Source organism: Aphelocoma coerulescens, chromosome 3 (genome assembly GCF_041296385.1).
Source record: "Aphelocoma coerulescens isolate FSJ_1873_10779 chromosome 3, UR_Acoe_1.0, whole genome shotgun sequence".
In the NCBI taxonomy this organism is placed as follows: domain Eukaryota; kingdom Metazoa; phylum Chordata; class Aves; order Passeriformes; family Corvidae; genus Aphelocoma; species Aphelocoma coerulescens.
In genome coordinates, this window is record NC_091016.1 from 104,903,101 (window position 1) to 104,924,393 (window position 21,293).

At 38.3% G+C, this 21,293-nt stretch overlaps 1 protein-coding gene across 3 annotated transcripts in view; it reads left to right on the forward strand.

Annotated features, from left to right (window-relative positions):
* The window catches only part of ERICH1 (glutamate rich 1), a 97,233-nt gene that overhangs the window by 15,663 nt on the left and 60,277 nt on the right, over positions 1 to 21,293 (forward strand). For all 3 annotated transcript variants that reach the window (XR_011150024.1, XR_011150023.1, XM_069011494.1), the window contains exon 3: positions 15,538 to 15,672. Coding sequence is in view for 1 of the 3 variants with exons in the window: in XM_069011494.1 (XP_068867595.1) it covers positions 15,538 to 15,672 (135 nt within the window). In the remaining 2 variants the exon portion in view is untranslated. The remainder of the gene's footprint in view (positions 1 to 15,537; positions 15,673 to 21,293) is intronic.

Genomic DNA, 21,293 nt, shown 5'->3' on the forward strand with positions numbered 1-21,293 from the left:
CCAACAGATGAATTCCAGGTACTTAATACCTGGAACACTTGAGGTCAGTGCATAAGTCCTATGAAAACCAAGAAATAGTCTTGGTGTATATGCATGGGTGCAGCATTTAGCAGTAGCAAATATGAAAGTTCAGTGTAAGCTATAACTGTCTTTGATATAATGTCTGTTAAATGGTGATAAAATGACTTCTACTGGTATAGCTCTGCTCAGCTGTTAGAGATACACACAAAGATTGGTGGGAATTACACGATCCTGCCCTTGTGTTGCAACAAAAGCCCCATGGCAAGCGCAAATCCAACAGAAGACAAATATTAATTCAGAGACTGTGTTAGTCCCTTGCAAAAGAGCATTATTTTGTGTGTGTTTATGCAATGAACATGGCACATGAGTATTTGAACAGGTAAGTAAAAGTCCTTTTTTTTTCAAATAAGCTGTAGAATGTGAATGGCATGCCAGAAGATGGAGCTGGAAAATGAGGTAGCTGTGGTATTACTTGTGGGTGAAAGGCTCTGTGCACAAGTACAGAATGAGTATGAATTGCTTTGTATTCATCTAAACCAAATTTTGCCATAACTAGAAGGTTGTTAAACTGACTTGAAATAGAAGGTATGTTTCCCAAGAGTATAAAAAAGTTTCTCCAGGGGAGATGCTCAGCTCTCCTTCTTACTTGCCCACAGGGAAGAATTGATAGTGGATGTGGTCTGGGGCAGAAGAGTAAAGTCCAGAAAGAAGTGAGCAGAATGATTAGTAGGGTTAGAACTGTGTGCTACATATTAACAGATGTTTGTCTTGTTTAGGGGTCTACTTGGTAGGATTAATTAGAGGATTGGTCTGAATTGCAAAGGAGCTCTGAAGAGCTGGTTTTCAAGAATAACCTCTCAAAGCACAAGAATGGCTTATTTTGACATGCAGAAAGCTAAGCAAATGTGGCAGGATGCCTGACTGAGCTCAGATGTGTCTGGGAGAGCAGCAAAGGGAAGGTGAGAGAAGTCTAGCTGGGACAAGGCAGGCTCAGGAGCTGTGTTATCACTGTGGAAGCAGTCCCACAGTGCCTGGCAAAGAAGAACAGAACATGCCTGTTAACAGTAACCAGGTTCAACCAACAGTCCAGTGACACCAGGAAAGTTAATAGTGACAAGGCAGGTCTGAGGTCAAGCCAGTACGTCAAGTCCGTGAATCAGTATGTGCATCAATTGGTCTGAAATATCCCTCTGGTCAGTTTGGGTCACCTGTCCCAGCTGTGTCTCCTTCCAGCCTCCCACTCACCCCTAACTTCCTCATCAGCATGGCAGTACAAAAATCAGAAAAGGCTCTGGCTCTGTGTAAGCCCTGCTCAGCAATAACCAGAACATCTCTGTATTATCAACCCTGTGTTCAGCACAGATCCAGAACACAGCCCAGTACTAGGCACTGGGAAGAAAATTAACTCTACCCCAGCCAAAACTAGCACACCATTACTGTAATAGAAGATTGCTTGGAAATTTCAACTTCTGTAGTTCTAGATGTTTTATACTCAATTTGGTTTTCTAGATTAGTACTTCTCGTACTTCTTTTGTGTAGTCAAATAATGAAAGGCATATTTTCAAAAGGTTGATAAACCAGTAAACTTACTCTGTACAATGATATGTGATAAAATTGGGAACTAATTGTCCTTTCAAAATAGGCTATTTATTTGCTCTATGACAAAGGTGTGCTGAATATGCACAACTGTGGAGTAATTTCTTAAGCTAAAACTGTCTTCATTTGTAGTGAATCTATACCATTCCTTATAAATTAGGGCCTGGCAAAACTCCACTGAATTGGGAGGTGAGAGGGAGAATTTACATGACGTTGTGATTTATAACTCCTCTGATTTGTTTATACCTGATTCCTAATGCAGTGTTCTTCAAGGTAATGAAAGAACAGCTTTTTATTCAGAATCCTAATAAAGGGGAAATATAGTTTATGGGATAGGAAACATGGAGTAAAAAGAACAGGTTATGTTTAGGATTTTCACAGCAGAGCAACAAGGCTGTTTTTGAAATTAACAGCAAACTATAATTGAGTTTGTTTTCTTTGGACGCATGCAAATGCCACAGTAGTACAGAAGGGGTTCGGCCTTGATTCAAGTTCAACATATGTACTTAAAAAAAAAAAAGCCTTGAAGTGATAAACTCATAGGAAAAAAGATAAATCAGTTACCCATCTGGGAAACCAACAGACAACCATTCTTTTCTGGCTATGATTTTATTTCAATTTAAGGATCTCTTGCATTTACGTGTGGTGATTTTATAGCATTGGACACTGAAAGTACACATTTAGAGATGGGCTAAAAGGTTTGAGCTAAAAACTCTGTGACCTTGGTGAAGGAAAAACATAAAAGCGTTGATTGAATTTTTTGATCATAAACTGTTTTAAGTTACTTCTTACTTACAGACCAAAGATTATGGGCATAACTGAAAGGTAGCTGATGATTTAAGTAGCAATAGTCAAAGATAGGTAATTGAAAGCAACAATGGAAAGTGAGGGATTTTTTTGTAGATATTAACTCTTTCCTAGTTTGAAAGTGATTATTTCAGTCCTACAAAATACTTCTAAAAATGATCTAGTGTCAATAAAAAGTCGAGGACTACTTTAAAAATAAGGTGACTTAGTGTTTTGGTTTGAAAGACAGGTGTCTGCTAAGGAAGGCAGGAGCCTCCCTTGGAATGGCAGATGTGACTGCCCTTCCCTCCAAGTTATTATAAATTTGAAATCAAGGGGCTTTTAGGCAAAGATATGGGAAATAGGAATAACAATTCTTTACTATTATATATCTATATGGGTATAACAAGGCAAACAAACAGCAATAACTATGGCAGTAACAGCAAACAATCCCAAACCCAGTCCCAGCCTTCTCAGCTGTCGGGCCCTTTCCCCTGCGGTGCAGTTCCGCTTGCAGCCGGCAGGGGCGCTGGCGGCTCCCGGTGAGCAGGGCAGGTGCGATGGTTCCCCCGCGGCTGCAGGGGGCGCTCCGGAGCAAGCTTGGGGAGCACGCGGCACCGGTCACCTGGGATCCCGGGAAGGGATGGAAAAAAGCTTCACAAACCCCTGGGCAGCTGATCCCAGTGTCCAGCTGGACCCTCAGGAACAGCAGGCTGGAACAGCAGGCTGGAACGGCAGGACGAGCACAAATCCTGGGTGGCAGACGAGATGTATCCAAGCAGGGAACCCCCCGGAGGTCTGGGCAGGCAGGGCAAGCAGGGCTACAACGTAGCGAAGGCTCAAAGCAACAGTGGGGGCAGGGTGGCCATGGCCCGGCTCCCAGCGGGGCAGGGAAGGCAGGCTTGGGATCCCAGGGTTTCTCCGGCAGAAGGAAGAACATCCGAAGAGAGCAGCCTCTCTCTCTGTCCAAATGTCGGGGGGACCGACTGTCCACCACCCAGGCGAAACAAAAGAGTAGCCAGATGCACTCCACTCTCAGTGGGTAGGTCTTTTGTTTTTCTTAAGTACCGAGCAATTTGTCCCCTTAGCAACACGTATGGGGAAAATTCCTTTAACAGAAAAAAAAAAATAAATAAACAGGAGAGCTCCTAAAACCCCAACACTTAGTCTTAAGTATTTTCTAGCATTAAATAACAGATTTTACTATCAAACTCATCACAATGTCCTGTTTGCCTTTAACAGTTATTCTCAGATTGTGAAAATACCATTACCAATTTGTCTGAGCTAAACCACCACCACTACCTTCCCCCTGTGAGATTCTGATCTTTATTGGAATGCAGTTTGCAGCATTGCCTTTAAATTTTATGGACATGTCTCTATTGTCCTTCTGGATGCAGGCTTTTAAGACCATACTTTTATATCCTGTAAATATTTGTGTTTACATTCCTTTTTTTGAGACCAAGTTGAGGTTGAGATGCTTAACAAGATGAAACATCAGGGCCTATGTTAATGATTGGTTCTCATTTAATTTTGGATAATTAATAATTTAGTATCAGAAAGGATTATCCTATAAAGCTCCTCACATAGTTCTGGAACCAAAGCTCACAATAAGACGCAGAATAACTGGAGATGGAAGGCAAATTCTGAGGGACACTGTCCTTTGTGACTATAGAGAGGCCTTCTGAATGGTATTTGCATTTTCTTCCAGAAGGTGGTGTGGAGATACATACAGCTTTTTACCGGCTAGGCTCATAGTTCAATGCCTTAGAAAGCCTCGAGCAGCCTAGAGAGGTAGCACGGGCAATCCAGCATTTCAGTAGCTCTGAAAGTGGCAAATGGTAGCTGCAAAACTGATACCACCAGTAGAAGCAAAGAGGGAGAAATATAGTCTTCAGCTTGCCTAATTCCTGCAATTAGAAGTTTTCAAACAGAAACAGAAACACACAGATGTTCGCAGAAGGATTGCAGAGCCAAAGGGGGCGGCCCCATGTTGTGCCCTTCTTTTATTCGGAGAAGGGGAAAGGGGAGGACTGGGGGCGGACCTGGGGTGACCGGCCAGTCAGACACTGCTGAAGAGTTTGAGTTACATTTGGTTTTGCCGGCGCTTGGAACAAAGGAGTTCAGAGCACATGGCAGAGGCAAGTCCTGGCTTGTCTTGGGGAGGGGGAAGTTTGGAACAGGCAGCAACAAGGTGGTAGTTCTGTTAGGGATGGAGAAAACATGTGGAGGTGTCATGCTTCTTCTGGGCCCCAAAGAAGGAGAGTAGTCATATCTTTTTACTAAAAAAGAGAAATTTTGAATTTTTTAAAAACAAACAAAACAACAAAAAAAAACCCACACAAAAAAACCTATACAAAAAAAAAAAACCCAAAAAACAAATGACAAACCCAAACCAAAACAAAGCACTTGCCTGTGCTCAGAATCTCCATGCTAGGGCATAGGTAGTAAGATATACCTTCTCTTTGGATTATAGTTGGCATAAATCAGACTTTTTTCTCCCTTTGTACCAAAATACTCAGTGATAAAATGAATGTAACTAAAGTAGGGATTCCTATCCCCCAGGACAATTAGGTAAGACTTTCTAAACATTTCTTCCCTTGAGGAACTTGATTCATCCATTGTAAGACCTATAGTTCTTAATCTCAAAAGATGCAATGAAAGATTTTTTTCTTACTTCAGCATAAAGTTAAAGAGGGTCTAGATTACCATCTTTATTACTTTAAACCACTTAAATGTTACACACATGTAATGAACCTGAATCTCATGGCAGGCAAAGCATTAAAAGAGAACAAATGGAAAGTTGAAAGCTCCTAAAATAAGAGAACACTTTTCCCAAACTAAGCATATTTTGTGAATATGCTTCCAAATGCTCTATTAAAAATGCTTTAAAACTTGCTGTACCACAAAAAATAAAGTATCTGGCAAAAGACTGAGCATTTCAAAATACGAATTGCTCACTTGGATTTGTCCAGAGGATTGGTTTTGTTTGGTTTTGACCTTTGTTAGGGCCAGATCTACTTGCAACAAGGATTAATATAATGAGAGATGTTTCTCATGAGGTCTGCAGTTCTGTGATTTATTTACTTTTTGTTGATATTTTAAAACCTCATTAATTATTTTTAATAGCTTTATAGTATATATTCAGAAGAGACATGCATGCTTCTAACTAGAGATTTACTAATTGTAGAATTGGTTTTTTCACAGAGTCACAGAGTGGGTCATCTGGTCCAACCTCCCTGCTCAAGCAGGGTCATCCTAGAGCACATTGCACAGGATTTCACAACTTCTCTGAGCAATCTGTTCCAGTGCTCAGAACCCCCCCCCCCAGTAAAGAAGCTCTTCCTCACCTTCAGGTCGAATTTCCTGTGCATCAGTTTCTGCCCATTGCCTCTTGTCCTACTGCTTGGCACCAGCAAAAAGAGCCTGGAAATGTTCTCTTGACACCCCATGTTTTAGATACTGACAGACATTGATGAGGTCCCTTCTCAGTCATCTCTTCTTGAGGCTGAACAGGCCCAGCTCCCTTAGCCTTTCCTAGTAAGAGGAAATGGCCTCCTTAGTCTCTGACCTTTTCTTGGTCAGAATTATAGCTACTTTTTATAAGGCTTGAGATTTACTGATCAGTATTTAGCATCTTCCTTATAAAAATAAAAATTTTAGAGTCACCGAAGAAGGATAACTGTGTTCAAGTGAAATATATAGTGTTCAGTTTGTTGGTATAAAGTGTGCTCTGCCACTTTTGATTTTTGCTTTTTCCCTAATTCTGAAAAAAGGAATTTGAAATGCAGAGAGCCTAGCCAGAGTTTTGGATCTTGTAGAGACAAGTTATCTTTTCTTCTCCTTCATTTATTTAAGTAAGAAATAATGAGGAATGTTACTAAGCTGTTGCTACTAATAGGTTTTAGTTTTCTAAAAAAGCTGGAATTCATGTTATGCTATGTAAATGGACAAAACGCAATTTACTCCTTATTCATTAAATAGAAATGTGTCTTACCAAATGTGACATATCCCAACATTGTTATCCTCTATGAGGAATTCATGTCAAAATTCAGTGCAGCTGTGTGATTATTTTGTGTTCTCCTTCTTATTTGTTCCACTGAAGTTATTGATGCTGACAGCGTACTGCATTTAAATCATCACTAGGACACCAGGACCCTGTTCTTCCTCATATTAATCCTGTCTTCCTGCAGCCATTCTACTGTAGAAAACTTAAGCTAGTGACAGAAGTGCCTAGAAGACAAAACTTGTCTAAAAATATGCCTTTTAGTTGATCAAGTTGATGAAGTGCTTACGGTTGAGAAATTAAATTCTAGCAGTACTCAATGCAATAAACAACTTTATAGACTTGTTAAACAATTCAGCTTTGCTTTAGTTAATTACTTTGAAAAGCTGTCTATTGTGAATAAGCTAAAGAGCAATGGAGATTATAATTATTATACAATAAAGTGTTGTCACACACTCATAGAGTCTTCTCTCAAGGGTTTAAAAATTTTCTCATTACATGGTATATTACAGTGCCATTATGCTGTGCAAATGGGACAGATGTATCCAGGAGTAGAGTATTTGGCTGAAGATACCAGCCTCTGGTGGCTGTGGTAAAAATGGTGCCCAGCCAGCTTTACAAGCCAATATAGCTACATGCTTTAGGGGAATGTAGAAATCTGGGATTTAGGGGAGATGGAAAACAATTCCAAAACCCAACCAACCCAAACACCACAAACAAACAAAAACCCCTCCTTTCTCTGTTCAGACTGAGTGGGCTGCATGTATAATATCTGTAACTTCTGTTTGTGACAGAAACAGTTCCGTTGTTCAGTCTTCAGTTCCTCTAGCAAGGTTTTTGTGGGTTTTGGAGTTGTTTGCTGCTGGTTGACAGATTCCTTCCTTTTCCAGTGTTCTTCTGTATATATGTTAACTCATTCTTCTCTTCTACATGATCATTTCCAACAACTTAGCTGCCATAGGGAGAGCTGCTGGCCTCTGTGAGACCCCAAAGCAATTTAACAGGTAGCTCATCTAACAGTATGTAGGGGTTGCTTAAGTAGAGAAGACAGTGCCAGCTTTAGCTCTAAGTGTTAACAAGCTCTAAACCTAAACTAGTCAACTGCAGAAAAACTAATTATCTTGGTAAAGTAAATGGAAAAATACCTTGTTTAAGAACGTGATAAAATATCCTTGTTCACCTTGAGAATGGCTGATTGTACTAAATTGAATCGAACTGCAGCATAATAATTGTGTGTAGCATTCCCGCTGTCCACCTTGACTCCCTGTTTGAAATAATTTTTGATGAATTGATGACAAAAAGGTTTTGTGAGACACCACTCCTGCTCCAGTTTACACTGGGGAGTTTATTACTTCAGATGCCATTGTCAAAATCACAGTTATTCGGAGTCAAATCTCATGTTTTCTGCTGTTACAGAAGCTTACTTTCTACTTGGGTTTCCTATCAACTCTACCCTCTAACAATTATTTGAAAAGTGGAAATGTGTATAGTGTACTTGGTACTGAACTATGTTCTGAGCAAATAATTTTCCATAATTTTTTGTGCTTTGCATTATTTTTTATGCAAGTAAGAATGGACTGTTACCAATAACTTCTAGTTATGGAATAGAAAATGTGAGTTTAGAGGGGCAAAGACTTTAAAATCTTAAATTTTGTTTCCTTTTACTCTTACAAGTGCATCTGTTTATTTTCTGGTCTTGTTTGAGGTAAGTTCCAGTAATGACATAATCACTTTGTCAGTGACAATTCAATAATTGCTACTTAGATGTGGCCTTTTAGATTCAATGTTGTTGCATTTTTTTTTTTTAAAGGATTGACTGACAGGGATATATTTGGCTTTTGAAAAGTGTGATGAACAAATAAGCTCTGCAGCAGGAGAAATAATTGAGCTGGGTACTAGCATAACATTAAGATAGCTTTATGTTCCTGTTTATACAGCTAGAATTCATAGACATCTAATCAAAATATTGCATATAGTCATATACCAGGGCATATATGGGACACATATACCATTTAGCTGTATAGTTTGTTTCATCATTACTTCCTATATTCTACTTTCACAAAACAAAAAACACCAAAATCTTAATTCCACCATCTGCCAGTAGTCAGATCCGCCTCTGAGAAGTGTTCTGTGTCTTGGTTTCCTCGATCAGTGGTGATTCCATGCTTCACTCTCACTTTGTATTGTGCTTAGTTTTCCTTACTTTTTCCAAGAGAATGTAAATATTTTAGTGCGTCATAGGTAAAAAGCAAAAACATCTTCCCCAGATAATGAGTGAGAACAAGAGTAAGAAGAAATTGTAATTTTGTTATAAGTTTTTTCTTTGTGACAAAGAATGTCTGCCATTCCTAATGTAGTGAAACTGAAGCTGAGTTATAATGGTAAGTGCTGTCTCCAATAAAATGAGCTATAATACAGCCTTTCTACATGTCTAAAAAATAAACTAAATCTAAGAGTTACTGTACATGTGGGAAGCAGTGAGGGAAATAAATTTGAGCTCTCTTATTCCTTGTTTTTTATGAATTTCCCATCCCGACTTCAGGCCTTGTAAAATGGGTATGTCTTTATTGACCTCCATTTCCTTTTGAAGTTTTTGTTTTTCATCAGGCTGGAGGAAAACACCATGATGAGGAAGTACTTCTGAGGATTTTCTCGTTTTGTTGTCTTCTTTCAGTGCTCTAGTCTAGTATCCTCTGTAATCTAGACTTTCTCTTTTCAATGAAGTGAAAGACTTCTGGGAATATAAAGTGTCAGAAGGGAAGTTGTAATGAACTGGCTTGAGTTTCAACATGCTTCCTGGCACAAATAGTATACACCCTGAGAACTGGGAGCAGTCTTCTGTAATATGGCTAGAACTCTAAAAAATAATACCCTAGGAATGAAGTGAAAACATGGTTTGCTTGAATATCAAAGGATAGTGGACTTGTTTTCATGTAAACATAACTGAATAAAGTATCAGAAATTAAGGTCAATCAGAAAATTCAGTGCTGCTGACTGCACTAATATGTTGTGACCAATAGTATTATAAAAAAGAGGATTGGAATTAAATAAGTGAATTGTACTGCTTCCCCACAATGTTCTCCAACAGCTGCTGCTTAAGGATTTTCTGAGCAAGAGGACTACATGTATCTTTAATTATAAGAACTTTTTCTTTTATCACTTTATTGTGTGAGTGTATGTAATTGTGCAATTTAAAGTAGAACTATATACTTTGACATTTTACTTGGAAAAGAGGGAAATTTGTCCTTCCATAAAGAATAGCAGGCATCTTCAGAATTATAAAATTTAAAAATTCTGAACTTTGCAGGAGAAAAAACCTTTTCAGCATTCTGTTACATGTATTGGTGCCAATAAAATATATGACAGTAATAACAATGTATTTGAGATAATTTGATATCCAAAAGTCATTCAGAAAACTTGTATTTTTGTTTGCTTAGAAAAAGATGAAGAATCTTTGGAAAGAATATATCTCATTTTCTGCCAAGAAATGGCTTGAGTGTCTCCCCTTGTTTATTCTAATAAAGTAAGGATAATGGGGTCTTAAAACAAGCAAAAGGAATTAGATTGTAATAGTAAACTATAGTAGCTCTCCATAATTTTGAAAGGCAGGTTTCTACCTGCAGTGGTGAATTTCTACAGAAATAATTTATCGACTATTCCAGTCACCCAGCAAAGAAGCACAGCATTTTCACTATTGTGTGGTGTTGTGCAATGGTTATCATTTGAGTAAAGTAGATGACCAGAAGTGACTGGTAGAGTCTATAGTGACTGGTAGAGTCTGTTGGTTTTTTTTTTCCATCCAGTGTGACTTATCTAGTATTGAGGGAGAGAATCCTGCTGAAGACTGCAGTCAAGCAGTAGGAATTCTGCCCTCCAAGGAAAAGGACTGTACTTTCCGATTGCACAGAAGACTACTTGAGCTAAAAGCTTCTGTCTTTGTGGAGAGCACTCTAGTGTGTGTTGATGTGAGACTGGAAAACAAGCCTATGTAAAGTCAGCCTGGGAACCGAGGTTGTTTGTACATAATGTAACACCTCATGTCCCTGCGGTTACTTTAATGTACCTTATCATGGCAGACTGAAATAACTTGATGTTCAGGAACTTGGCTATTATCTGAACAAAAATGAGTATATACTGGGAAACAGGTGGGTGTTTGGGTTCACTGGATTTGTTTATGCTCTTGAAGAATATTTTGATGTCTTCACATTGATCAACTGGAAAAGTATTTCTTTTTCAGTACTACAGTTCAGGAGGGCACTCAAGCTGTGTACAGTTAGTCACTGATATCACCTTTGGTACACTTCAGTTTTTGAAGGTTTTTGAAGGAGACAACTCTTGCCCAGGATTTGTGTGTGCTGTCTTTATAGATGCTTGTCTTGCTAGTCAATGAAGGGGAAAGTTACTGTGTACAGATAACAAGGTGTGTTATATGTGCCTCGGGAATTGTCAGAGTTTGGGGCCATAGTCTCACTTGTATGCAATAAAAATGAGGAATAGCTATAACAGGGTCATGGTCTAGCTTACATAATAAGTAAAATCATACATTAATAACAAAATTTTTAAGGGAAATAACAGACCTCATTCAAGCCTTATTTTTGTCCAGGTCATATCTACTGTAACACCACGCAGAAAATGCCTACTACCAGTAATGACTTTTGTAGAAGGTATGAGACTGAACTACTCAGACCTTGTATTTGATCCGGCATCAATTCCTCATTTCCTGTGTATGATGGTTTAGGAATGGTACTCTCAAATTTAGTAAGTATGCTCACTAAAAGGAAAACCACCAGCTGCCCCTCCCCTTCTCCAGTGGGAGACAAAAGGCAGAGATCATAGGTCAAGAAAAGAATAGTTTACTGGAAACAGCAATGAGATAAGAAAACAAACATTGACATCAACAATGCTAATAACAATAATGTACAAAGAGAGGATGATTTACATGCAAAATGCTTACCCCAGCCCAGGACACTTAAAAAGAATGGCAGACAGCTCCTCTGCGTGACACGAATTCCCTGTGACTGGAAAGGAGCACCTTTCTTGTTGGAAGCGAGAGTCCCTTTTCCCCAGCCCCTGGAAGTAAGGTGGTACCGAGTAGCACTGGTGTCTTGGCCATGTCCTCTGGGCACAGCACAGGGCAGCCCGGAACTCCTGGATCAAGCTCTCCAGTGGGTTCAGCCTCCCCAGCAGCTGTGACTACAGGCATGTGCCATTGCACCTGGCTACTGTGAAAAATAATTAACTGCCCTGGCCAGAACTAGGACACTGTGCTTTTCTATAAAGACCTGTTTTCGGGGACAAACTCTTTCCATCTATTCAGAGAAGTGGTAACTGGCTGTTTCCAAGGCGTAATTTTGTGGAAAAGATCACAATCTTGTTAAGATTGGGCTAACTTAGAGTTGTTTGGCAGGTGGAGCTGCAGGATTTTCTAGCTTGACTTGGGTCCTCTGTTTGCTCTTAAGAGTTCTGCCCTATGGGAACTTAACTTGGGTGAGTTATCAAAGCTTTCTGAGTTGCAGAGAAGTGCTTCATGGGTAAGACAAAGTTTTTGTCTGATTGCAAAACTGTACAGGGTGCTGGTGTCCAGTCACTGGCAGTGGGACTTCTGTGAGGGGAGGCTGCGGATGCCCTGTACTGGACACAGCCAGTTCCAGCCCACCCACCACAGGGCACAGCTGAGCCCACAGCTGAGGCAGGACCACCCTGGAGGAAGCTTCTTTAAGAAAGGAGAAAACAATCCCAAGACAGGAGGGAACTAAAAGGAGTGGCAACAGTGGAAACCCTAGAGTCAGAGGAGGAGAAGGTACTCTGTTGTTGAGTAAATGTTCCTGAAGGATGGCAGCCCACAGAAAACTCCTGTGAGGGAAAAGGAAGGATCAGCAGAGGCTTTAAGCATTGTCCCCCCCACCACCTTGCACTGCTCCATCTTTCTGAAGGAGCTGGGTGTAACCTGCAGTGAGAGGAAATAGGAAGGAGCAAAGTTGGGAGTGAAAAGAGCCAGTGAGGAAAAGTTCTCCTTGCTGTTGACCTGCGAGCTCTCTCAGTCCTCTTCACCCCACTATGAACACCACCCTCAGCCTCCTGAGGGGAAGAGTGAGTGAGTATCTGGCTGGGTGTTTGGCTGCTAGCCAGGGCCAACACACCGCAGAACCCAGAAGTGATTCAGTCTCTCTGTCCAGGGTTTAGTCTTACAGCAAGCAAAGGACCAAGGCTATACAAACATGTGCTCTGGCCATGCATCTGTCTGTCATGAGTCTGTCTGAGCCTAAGTGTGCTTTGTGTTCAGGCAGTCTGGAAACCATGCTAGTGTTACGTACCACCATTCTGAGCTACAAGTAGGGGACAGTTTAAAGATGCTGAAGAATAAACTTAAAATACAGTGCCTACCTGAGATGATGACTGACTGGGAAGTTGACAATTTTATATGGCTGGAAGCTTTACCTTCAGCTCTCTCTAAAAAGATCCGATACTTGTTTGTAGTAGGATAGCAAGAGATAACGTAGCTGGACATAGAACTGACGTGCTTGGGGGTGTAATGTTGGTAGTGGCATGGCGTAGATGCTTTTCCCTCCTGGGTGCACACAGCTGAGTTACATGCGATGTGTCTCTGTGTGGGGATCATGAAGAGAAGACAAATAGTTTCAAAACACTTACTCTGTATTCTTGGTTTGCCTTAAAGAGTAATGTGTGCTGGTTTTTGGGCATTGTAAATGACCTTTAGCTGTTGGGGCTTTTTTTTCCATAAAATAAAACTTCAGAAGTGGGATTCGTGACTTTTAACTAGTAAAAGGGGAGCATTCTTTAATATCTCTAGTGTCTGATTACTTTTGTTAAGCAAAAAACCCTCTTTATTTCACAGTTTTATAAGCTCAGCCATTTGCTTTGCAGCAATGTTTGACTTTATTATCAACCCATCTCTCTTTGGCCCAAGGCGACTGGCCCTAGGCTGCAAAAATCCAGATGTAGATATGGTAACAGTTTGGTTTGACACACTTGCACAGGATTAGCAAAGACTAATGCTTGATTTATGAGCTTGCAAACTTGTTAAAGATGCATCTGGTGTGAATAAATATGTAATTTAGAGACTCCCATTTAAAGAGGTAAAACTAAAAAATTTTGAGTCATCATTCATTTCCATAGTAAGAGTTGTTACTGTTGTTCTTTGTAGGATGTGTGTTACAGATGGTCCCTCACATTCTGTTATGTGTAACTATTTTGTCTGGGAGGTTATTGTCACAATATAGCTACTGCTTTTATGATTAAAGGATTTGAGTTTTTCAAGACGGTTGTAAATTAGGTTTAATGTTTCCCTGATCATCTTTGTTTTACAAAACCTAAATAAAAATGGAAAAAAAGGGGAAACTTGAAATCCTTCAGAAGGGAACATTTATACATCCTTCTAATTTAAAACTGTCATTAATTAGCACTTCATCATTTAGCAACCTGGATGGGGGGAAAAAAAGTCAATGCAAGTACTGCCAGTTCAAAGATTTGGCATCATCTGCATGGAAAGGATCTGCTGAAGAATTATTCCATGTTAATTTTTAATTGATTTTTTTCCAAACTGCATAGTTGCTCTTCATCTTTCTGAATTATTTATTTCTTTCCCTTTATTATCCCTTAAAGTAAGTATCATCAATACTTACTGGAAAATTTTCTGGCTTGTTCAAGAAAAAAACAATAATATTCTAATTTGTTTTCAAAAGAAATTTATTCCCTCATGATGACAACAGCTGTGATGTTTTCAGAAGTACTTTGAACGTTCAGAAATGTACTGTATCATCTTTGAGGTAGGCTGTGTGAGAAATGTCAGTGCATAGTTAAATTGCATTTTTAGAAATATAGAAGTAATTCTTGTTGGGGATCTATCAGACACAACTGCATTTTAAATATTTAGGAATTAATCCAACTGTAGTTGCACGTAGCTGCACCTCAGTGATAGACTTGGATCATCCGGGATCTTCTAACATGTTTGTGGTGTAAGGAGGTTTTAAGGTGGTATTAAGGTGCCAAAAATATTTTTATTGTATATCATTTTAACAGTTCTGTCCGTGTTTTAAAGGGACACATTGCCCCCAAGAAGGGATGGCTAGTGCTGTGTCTGCTGACTTATGGAGCTGTCTGAGTGTTGAAAAACCCAACAAAACAACTACAAACACAACTAAAAAAAACCCAACAATCCAAAATTAAAAAAAAAAACCACGCTTGAGCCATCTAAAACTACATTGCAACATCTGGAGACACCCAGACATCCTGGTCTTCTGGAATGGCTTTTTACTCACTGTGGTTGATCTCTGTTGTTGTCACTACTCTGCCCAGAAATTCCATCTGGTTTCATGTAAGTGGAGCAGAGATGTGTCTCTGTCACTTCTTGTCTGGTGAACAAATGAGAAGTTTCTACTGCTGCTCTTGCATGTGTTTTTAAATACCTTTCAAAGGGGAAAGAAATCATACAAAACCACACTGCTGCCATCACCACAAGTAGTTTCCTATGCAATGAAATAGTTGGAAAGGTGGCCCTTGGCACTGCACTTTTTGTCCCAGGAAGAGGTAGAACGGGATGAGGAGGTGAGTCCTCTTGGGCAGGCACTGCTGAGGCTTAGTCAAGTATGACTTTCAAACTCACTCCCTTTATTTTTGCACCCTTTAGGGAAGTGTAGACTGGGATTTAAAAAATCTGCAAATGGGCAAACCACAGTTTTGTGGTTCTTTTTCTCTTGCTTCTGTCACTTCATAATAAGCTTGTATCTCTCCGTCCATCCATCCATCCATCTTTTGTGGAGCAGTTCTTAGAGAAATAGTGTCTGCTCATGCTGAATGGGGAAGAATGTTTAGAGCCTCTCTTAAAATATTGCTGTAAGTGGAAGCTTCTTCTGAAGACAGGGGAGAAGATCTGCCTAATACAATGGAAAAAAATGCTTCTGGTGTAAAGAACTAACCCATGGAGTATTTGTTTGTTTGTAGATGCTACGAAATTTGGTACAGTTCTGTTGGTCGTAGGATAATTCCAGTGTTCCACACCTGACCCTCTGTAAGGATTTTCGAGATCACTTACTGCTATAGTTAGGAAAACATTTGAGAAAATCTGTAGTGAGACCGATATTGAGCCAGATACTTTGGATTTTGTTTTGTAGGTAGTGATGATACAGTTACATCTCCAAGAAGAATTTACACAGTGGATCTTCCTCCAGAGGGTTATGTTGCAGTTACTCCAGATGCTCTTAGTAATGCAGTTTCTGAAAACTCAGGCAGTAGTGCTGACTCAACAGGTAAGTTTGTACGGTTGTTACTGTGATGAATTTTTCTCAAGGGAAACTTCTTAGCAGCTCTTATCAAGTAGATCCAGACTGCAACAGTGAGGTATTTAAACTGTTGCTGCCAGTGGGTGTCACTGTTTTGCAACATAAGCAAAAGGAGGATGTACATCCCTGTGGGTTCATTTCCATCGTTTCGGGTTTCTAGACTAGATTCAACATTTGGTGATAACCATGCAGTGCCATAGATCTTACTGAAGTTAGATGGAATCTAACTGAGGAAAAGGTCTTTAGCTCCTCCCACTCAAATGACGTGTATATTCCTAATATGCCTGCTAACAGTCATATTTTTTTTAAGAATAAATGTTAGGTAAAGCTTTTTTACTAAGTCTGCTCTTGATTTTCTGAGGAATTGGGTAAAGGCTTAACAACCTTTCAAATTTGCCTCTCTCAGAACAGATATTCATCACTGGAGTTGGTAGAGGGGAGCTATCAATCCTTTAGTGTTGAGAGACTTTCTGATGAGAAACTGACCATATAACTTCAGAAACAATATTTGATGTTGTTAAAGGATACAAGAAAAGAAGCACAGAATCTGTAAAGTGATTTCTAAATTGACCTCAGTTAAATACACTGTTTTCTGAATGACATTCCCAGAATTCAGTTGATTCTGTCTGTCTTTAGAAAGAAGTCCCAAGCTTAGACAAGACAAATGAATTTAGTTTTTTCAATTGCTATGTTCCTGTGGATGTATGTTTGTCCAAAATTGTGTACCACTGTCATTGGCCGCTAGGGACATTCTACAGCAAAGATACCCAGGTAAGGCAGCTGAAGTAAAATAGCTGATAAGCAGCAGTTATTAAACTACAGTATCAGTTTCAGCCTGGAGATGCCTTAAATGCAAGGAAAACCTGAGATATAACTTGCTGATATAGAAAGGCAAATTCTGCTTGCCTTTGCAAACAGTACCCGCAGGGGGGAATTTTCAGCTTGGAAATTGGGTCTGTGGTCTGTTCTGAGCTCCAGTCAGAATCTGAATACAAGTAAAGCTATCAAAGTAGCTCAAGGAGCTGAAGCAAAATAAGGTGTGACTGATGGCACATAAAGAATGTTTGTCCTTGGTGTGCAATGGTTTAAAGACCATTTTTGAGTGACAAAGAAGTACCTTTATCAGAGTAACATAAGAGTAGACCTTAATAGTTTTTGGATTATGAATGGAAGGATGTTCTAATTTAGAGCTTCTAGGTTGTTTTCTTCTCAGTTAGATAGGGTTTGTGTTTGGAATCCAGAAGCTGTTTCTAGGCTACCCTTAACTTCGTTCAGTTGCAGAGCCGTCTTTGGACAGTTCACTGGGTTTGTCTTTCCCAGCATGTCAGATCCAAGATGCTTATTCTGATCTTGAAGCACCTTGTCTCTCCTTCCATGCCATATAATTCCTGTTTATTATTTAATGTACTTTTCTTTTGGATATTAGAGGGATGCTTCTTCTTCTTCTGTGTTTTGCTGATAAGACTAAATGAAGTCTCATAATACTTTGTAGGTAAATTCAGTTTTCTACAGGGACTTAAGCTGCTTTTAAATAAAACACTAGCATACAGGCTGAACATTGCTGCAGCCGAGATACACCCTTATTAAGACAATAGCATGGAACTTTTGTGGCAAATGTACTCAGCTGCTGTTTAAAATCTGTTAATAAATCAGATTATGTATGGTGCATATTAGATGTTGATATCTTGCAAAGCAGTTAAGCAGAACAGAATTTAAGATTGAGTTATGTTGCCTCTTTTTAGAGTCATATAAATACCTGCCTGGTTTTACAGTGGATAGAATATTGAACAATGCCTTTACTTGCTTTTTTTGTAGATTTAATATTTTCCTTTAGTATTCCAGACCAAATGTACTCAACCATTATAGCAGTAAGTAGAGTTTTGATGTTGCTTAGTGACAGTATTGACTGTTGGATGGAGAACTCTGTTAGTTGATGCCAGTTTCACTGTTCAAGAAGAGTAAGTTTGGGGTTTTAGCCACTTTTTCGACAGTTAACATAGGATCTGGAATTTTGGGAGACTTATTTTTGGATTGGTTTGTTATTTAGCTTTGCACTTTGTCACGGAATCAAGAAAAAATAAGTTTAAAGTGAAGGTTTTTAATCTGTGATTCTCCTTGCAAGGTAGGTTTGACTATAGATGTCATTCTTGCCAGGTATTTGCCTAATTACTTTTTTAAAACCTTTGTAGGGAGATTTTTCTTACATGCCCTTTTTCATTTGCTCTAGTGTTTCACGACCCTTTAATGCTAGATCTTTCTTGCTGCAGTTTAGACCCTTATTATTTGTTTTGTCTAAATAACAGTTGCAGAATTGGAGATCTGTACTAATCTTGCAAGGTTGAGGGACATGGTTAATTTTACTTGTGTATGTCATTTAAGCATACACATAAAATCTATTGCAGGATGAAGTCTGTGATTTCAGGCAGTGTTCATAAAATATAAAAGGAACATCTTAAGCAATCACACCATGGATTACTTAGTTTCCTCACATAGATTTAGTTATATATCCCTTATTTAGCTGTTTTTTGAAGGGATAAAGGAAAGCTCAATTGAGAACCTTTGACACTGAAGGAAAAAGAGGGCGCATGTATGACTGTATGTACAAATATTTTATATATATTAAATAAATCTATTATGTTTAGAATTGTCCCAGGTATTCCCAAAGGACCAGCTCCATAAGGTGAAGTTGAGATCTGGTGCATGCATTGTTTTAATCCTCATACTATCTATATGATATATTTTGTATGGCAACAGGTAATCTTCCACTGTATTTCCTAAAAAACTGAGCATGTTGTTTATGTACTGAGTAAGAAAAGGTTCCTGTGCTATCCTTTTCTAACCTTTTGGCCCAGAACTAAGGGAAATTAATGATGTGGAAATTCAACAAAAAGAAATCTGACTCAAAAAATAATTTCATTGTTTATCAAACTTGTCTGATGAAAATAATATGACTCTTATTTTACGATTTAAATTTTTCAGTTATATGTCACTGTGATTTGCTATGTCCTCTCAATAAATTAAGAAAACCAAATATGAGTCTATCTGAATTATTATAACAAGATCGTTAAGAGGAATAGGTGTGCCATGGCTGACATTTCATTATGTTAAATTAGTCTAGAAGAATGAAATATTCAGTCACTAAAATATGTATTTCAACATCAACTGTTTTTGAGAATTTGTTTAAAAGTTGAAGTTAATTAAAATTATAAAATAATTTCTTGTCAGCTCTAAAATACATTTGGGTTTGTCCATTGTTATTATTGTTTAAACTGCTAGTTCCATTATGGTTTATACTGTCAGGATGAAATCAATGTTGTCAGAATAGCTTCTGAACAAAAGGGGGGAAAAAATTCAGGTAGCCTCTTACCTGTTTGTAGTGTCTTGATTCACTTAAAGGCAGCCATTTCAGGAAGACTTAATGGTACTTAAGCTTATATTTGTTTTTAAGGAGATGCTACTATGAATTATATGTTGACTAATATTCTTGGCAATTGTTGGGAATGTGATACATTACAGAGCTGATACACTTAGCACACCAAGGGAATAATATGTTTTAAGCAGCTAAGTTCAGCAGAAAACTTTTTTTGCTGGTAGGTAGCACCAGTTGTGAAACTCCAACATTACTAATCTTTTTGTAGCCTTCAAACCAGAGGAGTCATTAGACCGTGTAATTTAATCTTCTGTACCCATTGGAGAGGTCTTACCCCATGTTGAGCTCAGCACTTTGCACTTAAAGGAAACCAGACCAAACAAGAAAAGCTGTCCACATTTCAAAGATGTCACAGGGGCTCCACTACTTTCTAGCACTAACAGTTGATTGGTCTCACTCTATTTCATTTAAAAAAAAACACCTTGAAAATTGCTTTGTTCTGCCTCCCTCCATCAAAATGAAGGGCCTTTATTAAGCAATATTTTCTTCCCACAAAGAAGCACAGTAATCAAGTCACCATCAATTTTTTTGATTAAACAGGTTCACTTGTGTATTGCTCTAAGATATTTACTTCAATCCTCAAGTCACATTTGTAGCTCTTTTAGGTATCACCCTTCTCACAGCATCTTTTTAAGAATATAAACTCTATGACTGCATGTAGTATTTGTGTTTCTGTCCCTTTGAAGAAACTAATAATGTATCAGTGTTTTAGATATGTTTTCAAATTAATTAGAGGGTGTGACAGTAGACAAAAGTTTCAAGAAATAGTTCATTAAAAAATTCTTCTGCTTCTCATTCCACATCATTTCATTCATGTGTACAATTATCTCAGTGATATTACAATAAATATTTTTTGTGTAGGGCTTCTTAACTGTAAATCAAAATGTTTAACAGTATTCAGTGACTGCTATTACTTATTTTAAATAAAAGAGTTCAGGAAAAAAACTCAACATGAAATAAACTCAACTTCACTTGAAAACAAAGGAGTTTAAGAACATTGACAATTGCTTTTCTGAATGTTATATTTGGGAGAAAAAGCTATGAAAAAATCTCCTGTGAATCAGGTTGTCATACAGTGCCTTCTGTCAGCTGCTCCTGCATTGACTGTCCAGAGTCTTGTGGCAACTTCTGTGAGAATACCCAAGGCTTATAAAAAGACAAATTCAGGGAATTGTGGCAGTTTCAGAGTAAGGATTCTGCATTTGCAAACTAAAAATAATAAAATTTTTTCCAGTTTTGTTCATTTTTTTAATAGAATAAGAAATCTATTATCTAATTTATTACTTCATTAATTATGCCTGAATAATGAAAGATGCTACAGTACAGCGCTTAACTTAGTATAATAGTCAGTTTTTTGCAACACAGATGCACCAAATCATATTTAAAATTGTAGCATAAATAAGTAAATGGGATTGATATACAGATGCGTGGATTTTTTTTACAACTTGCTGAAAAAAAAAATTACTATTCTGCTTTCATCTTCTTCTATAACTCTTACTTTGAGGTTCACTTCTCTTTGTTTCTTTTCTTAACTTTGTTAGCATGGATCTTTCCTTTTCTAGTAAGGGTGGCATGGACTTGCAGGTTGAAAACTTATTTGTGAAAGAGTTATTACTTTAAAAAGTTGGTTTCAATAATTCAGCAAGGAAGGAGCAGTGATTATACGGTAGTTTGAGCTCTTTTGTATTTCTAATAGTTAGGCTAAGTTTTTTATTGGTTTTGGGTGTTGTTTTGTTTTATTTTGTTTTAATTTAGTTTTTATTGATGAATTCCCCTAGTTAATTTTGGGTGTTCTGTTTTTAATTCTCTGCGAGGTTGGATGTCACTTTTCAGTATTAAAACAATATATTTTTGCATGATAAAATTACAGGTGATAACATTCTGTAGTTTAGCTTTGTCCTTGCAGAAATTAATGTATTGCTTCCAGTTTGTGAATGGCACATTTTTCTGAGCCATCAACAGCTTCAGGAATTCTCATGTGTACGCCATCATCAGAAAGCAAACTGTAGCAATGATGACACCTGTGTTGAGGCTGTTACTATGAGCTTTTTCAAAATGTTGTGGTGTTAATAGATTAATCAATAACTTAGAAGAAGAGATGTCTGTGAGGTTAAGGAACTTTTTTCTCTACAGCCTGTTTCTTCTTCAGCCTAAGTTC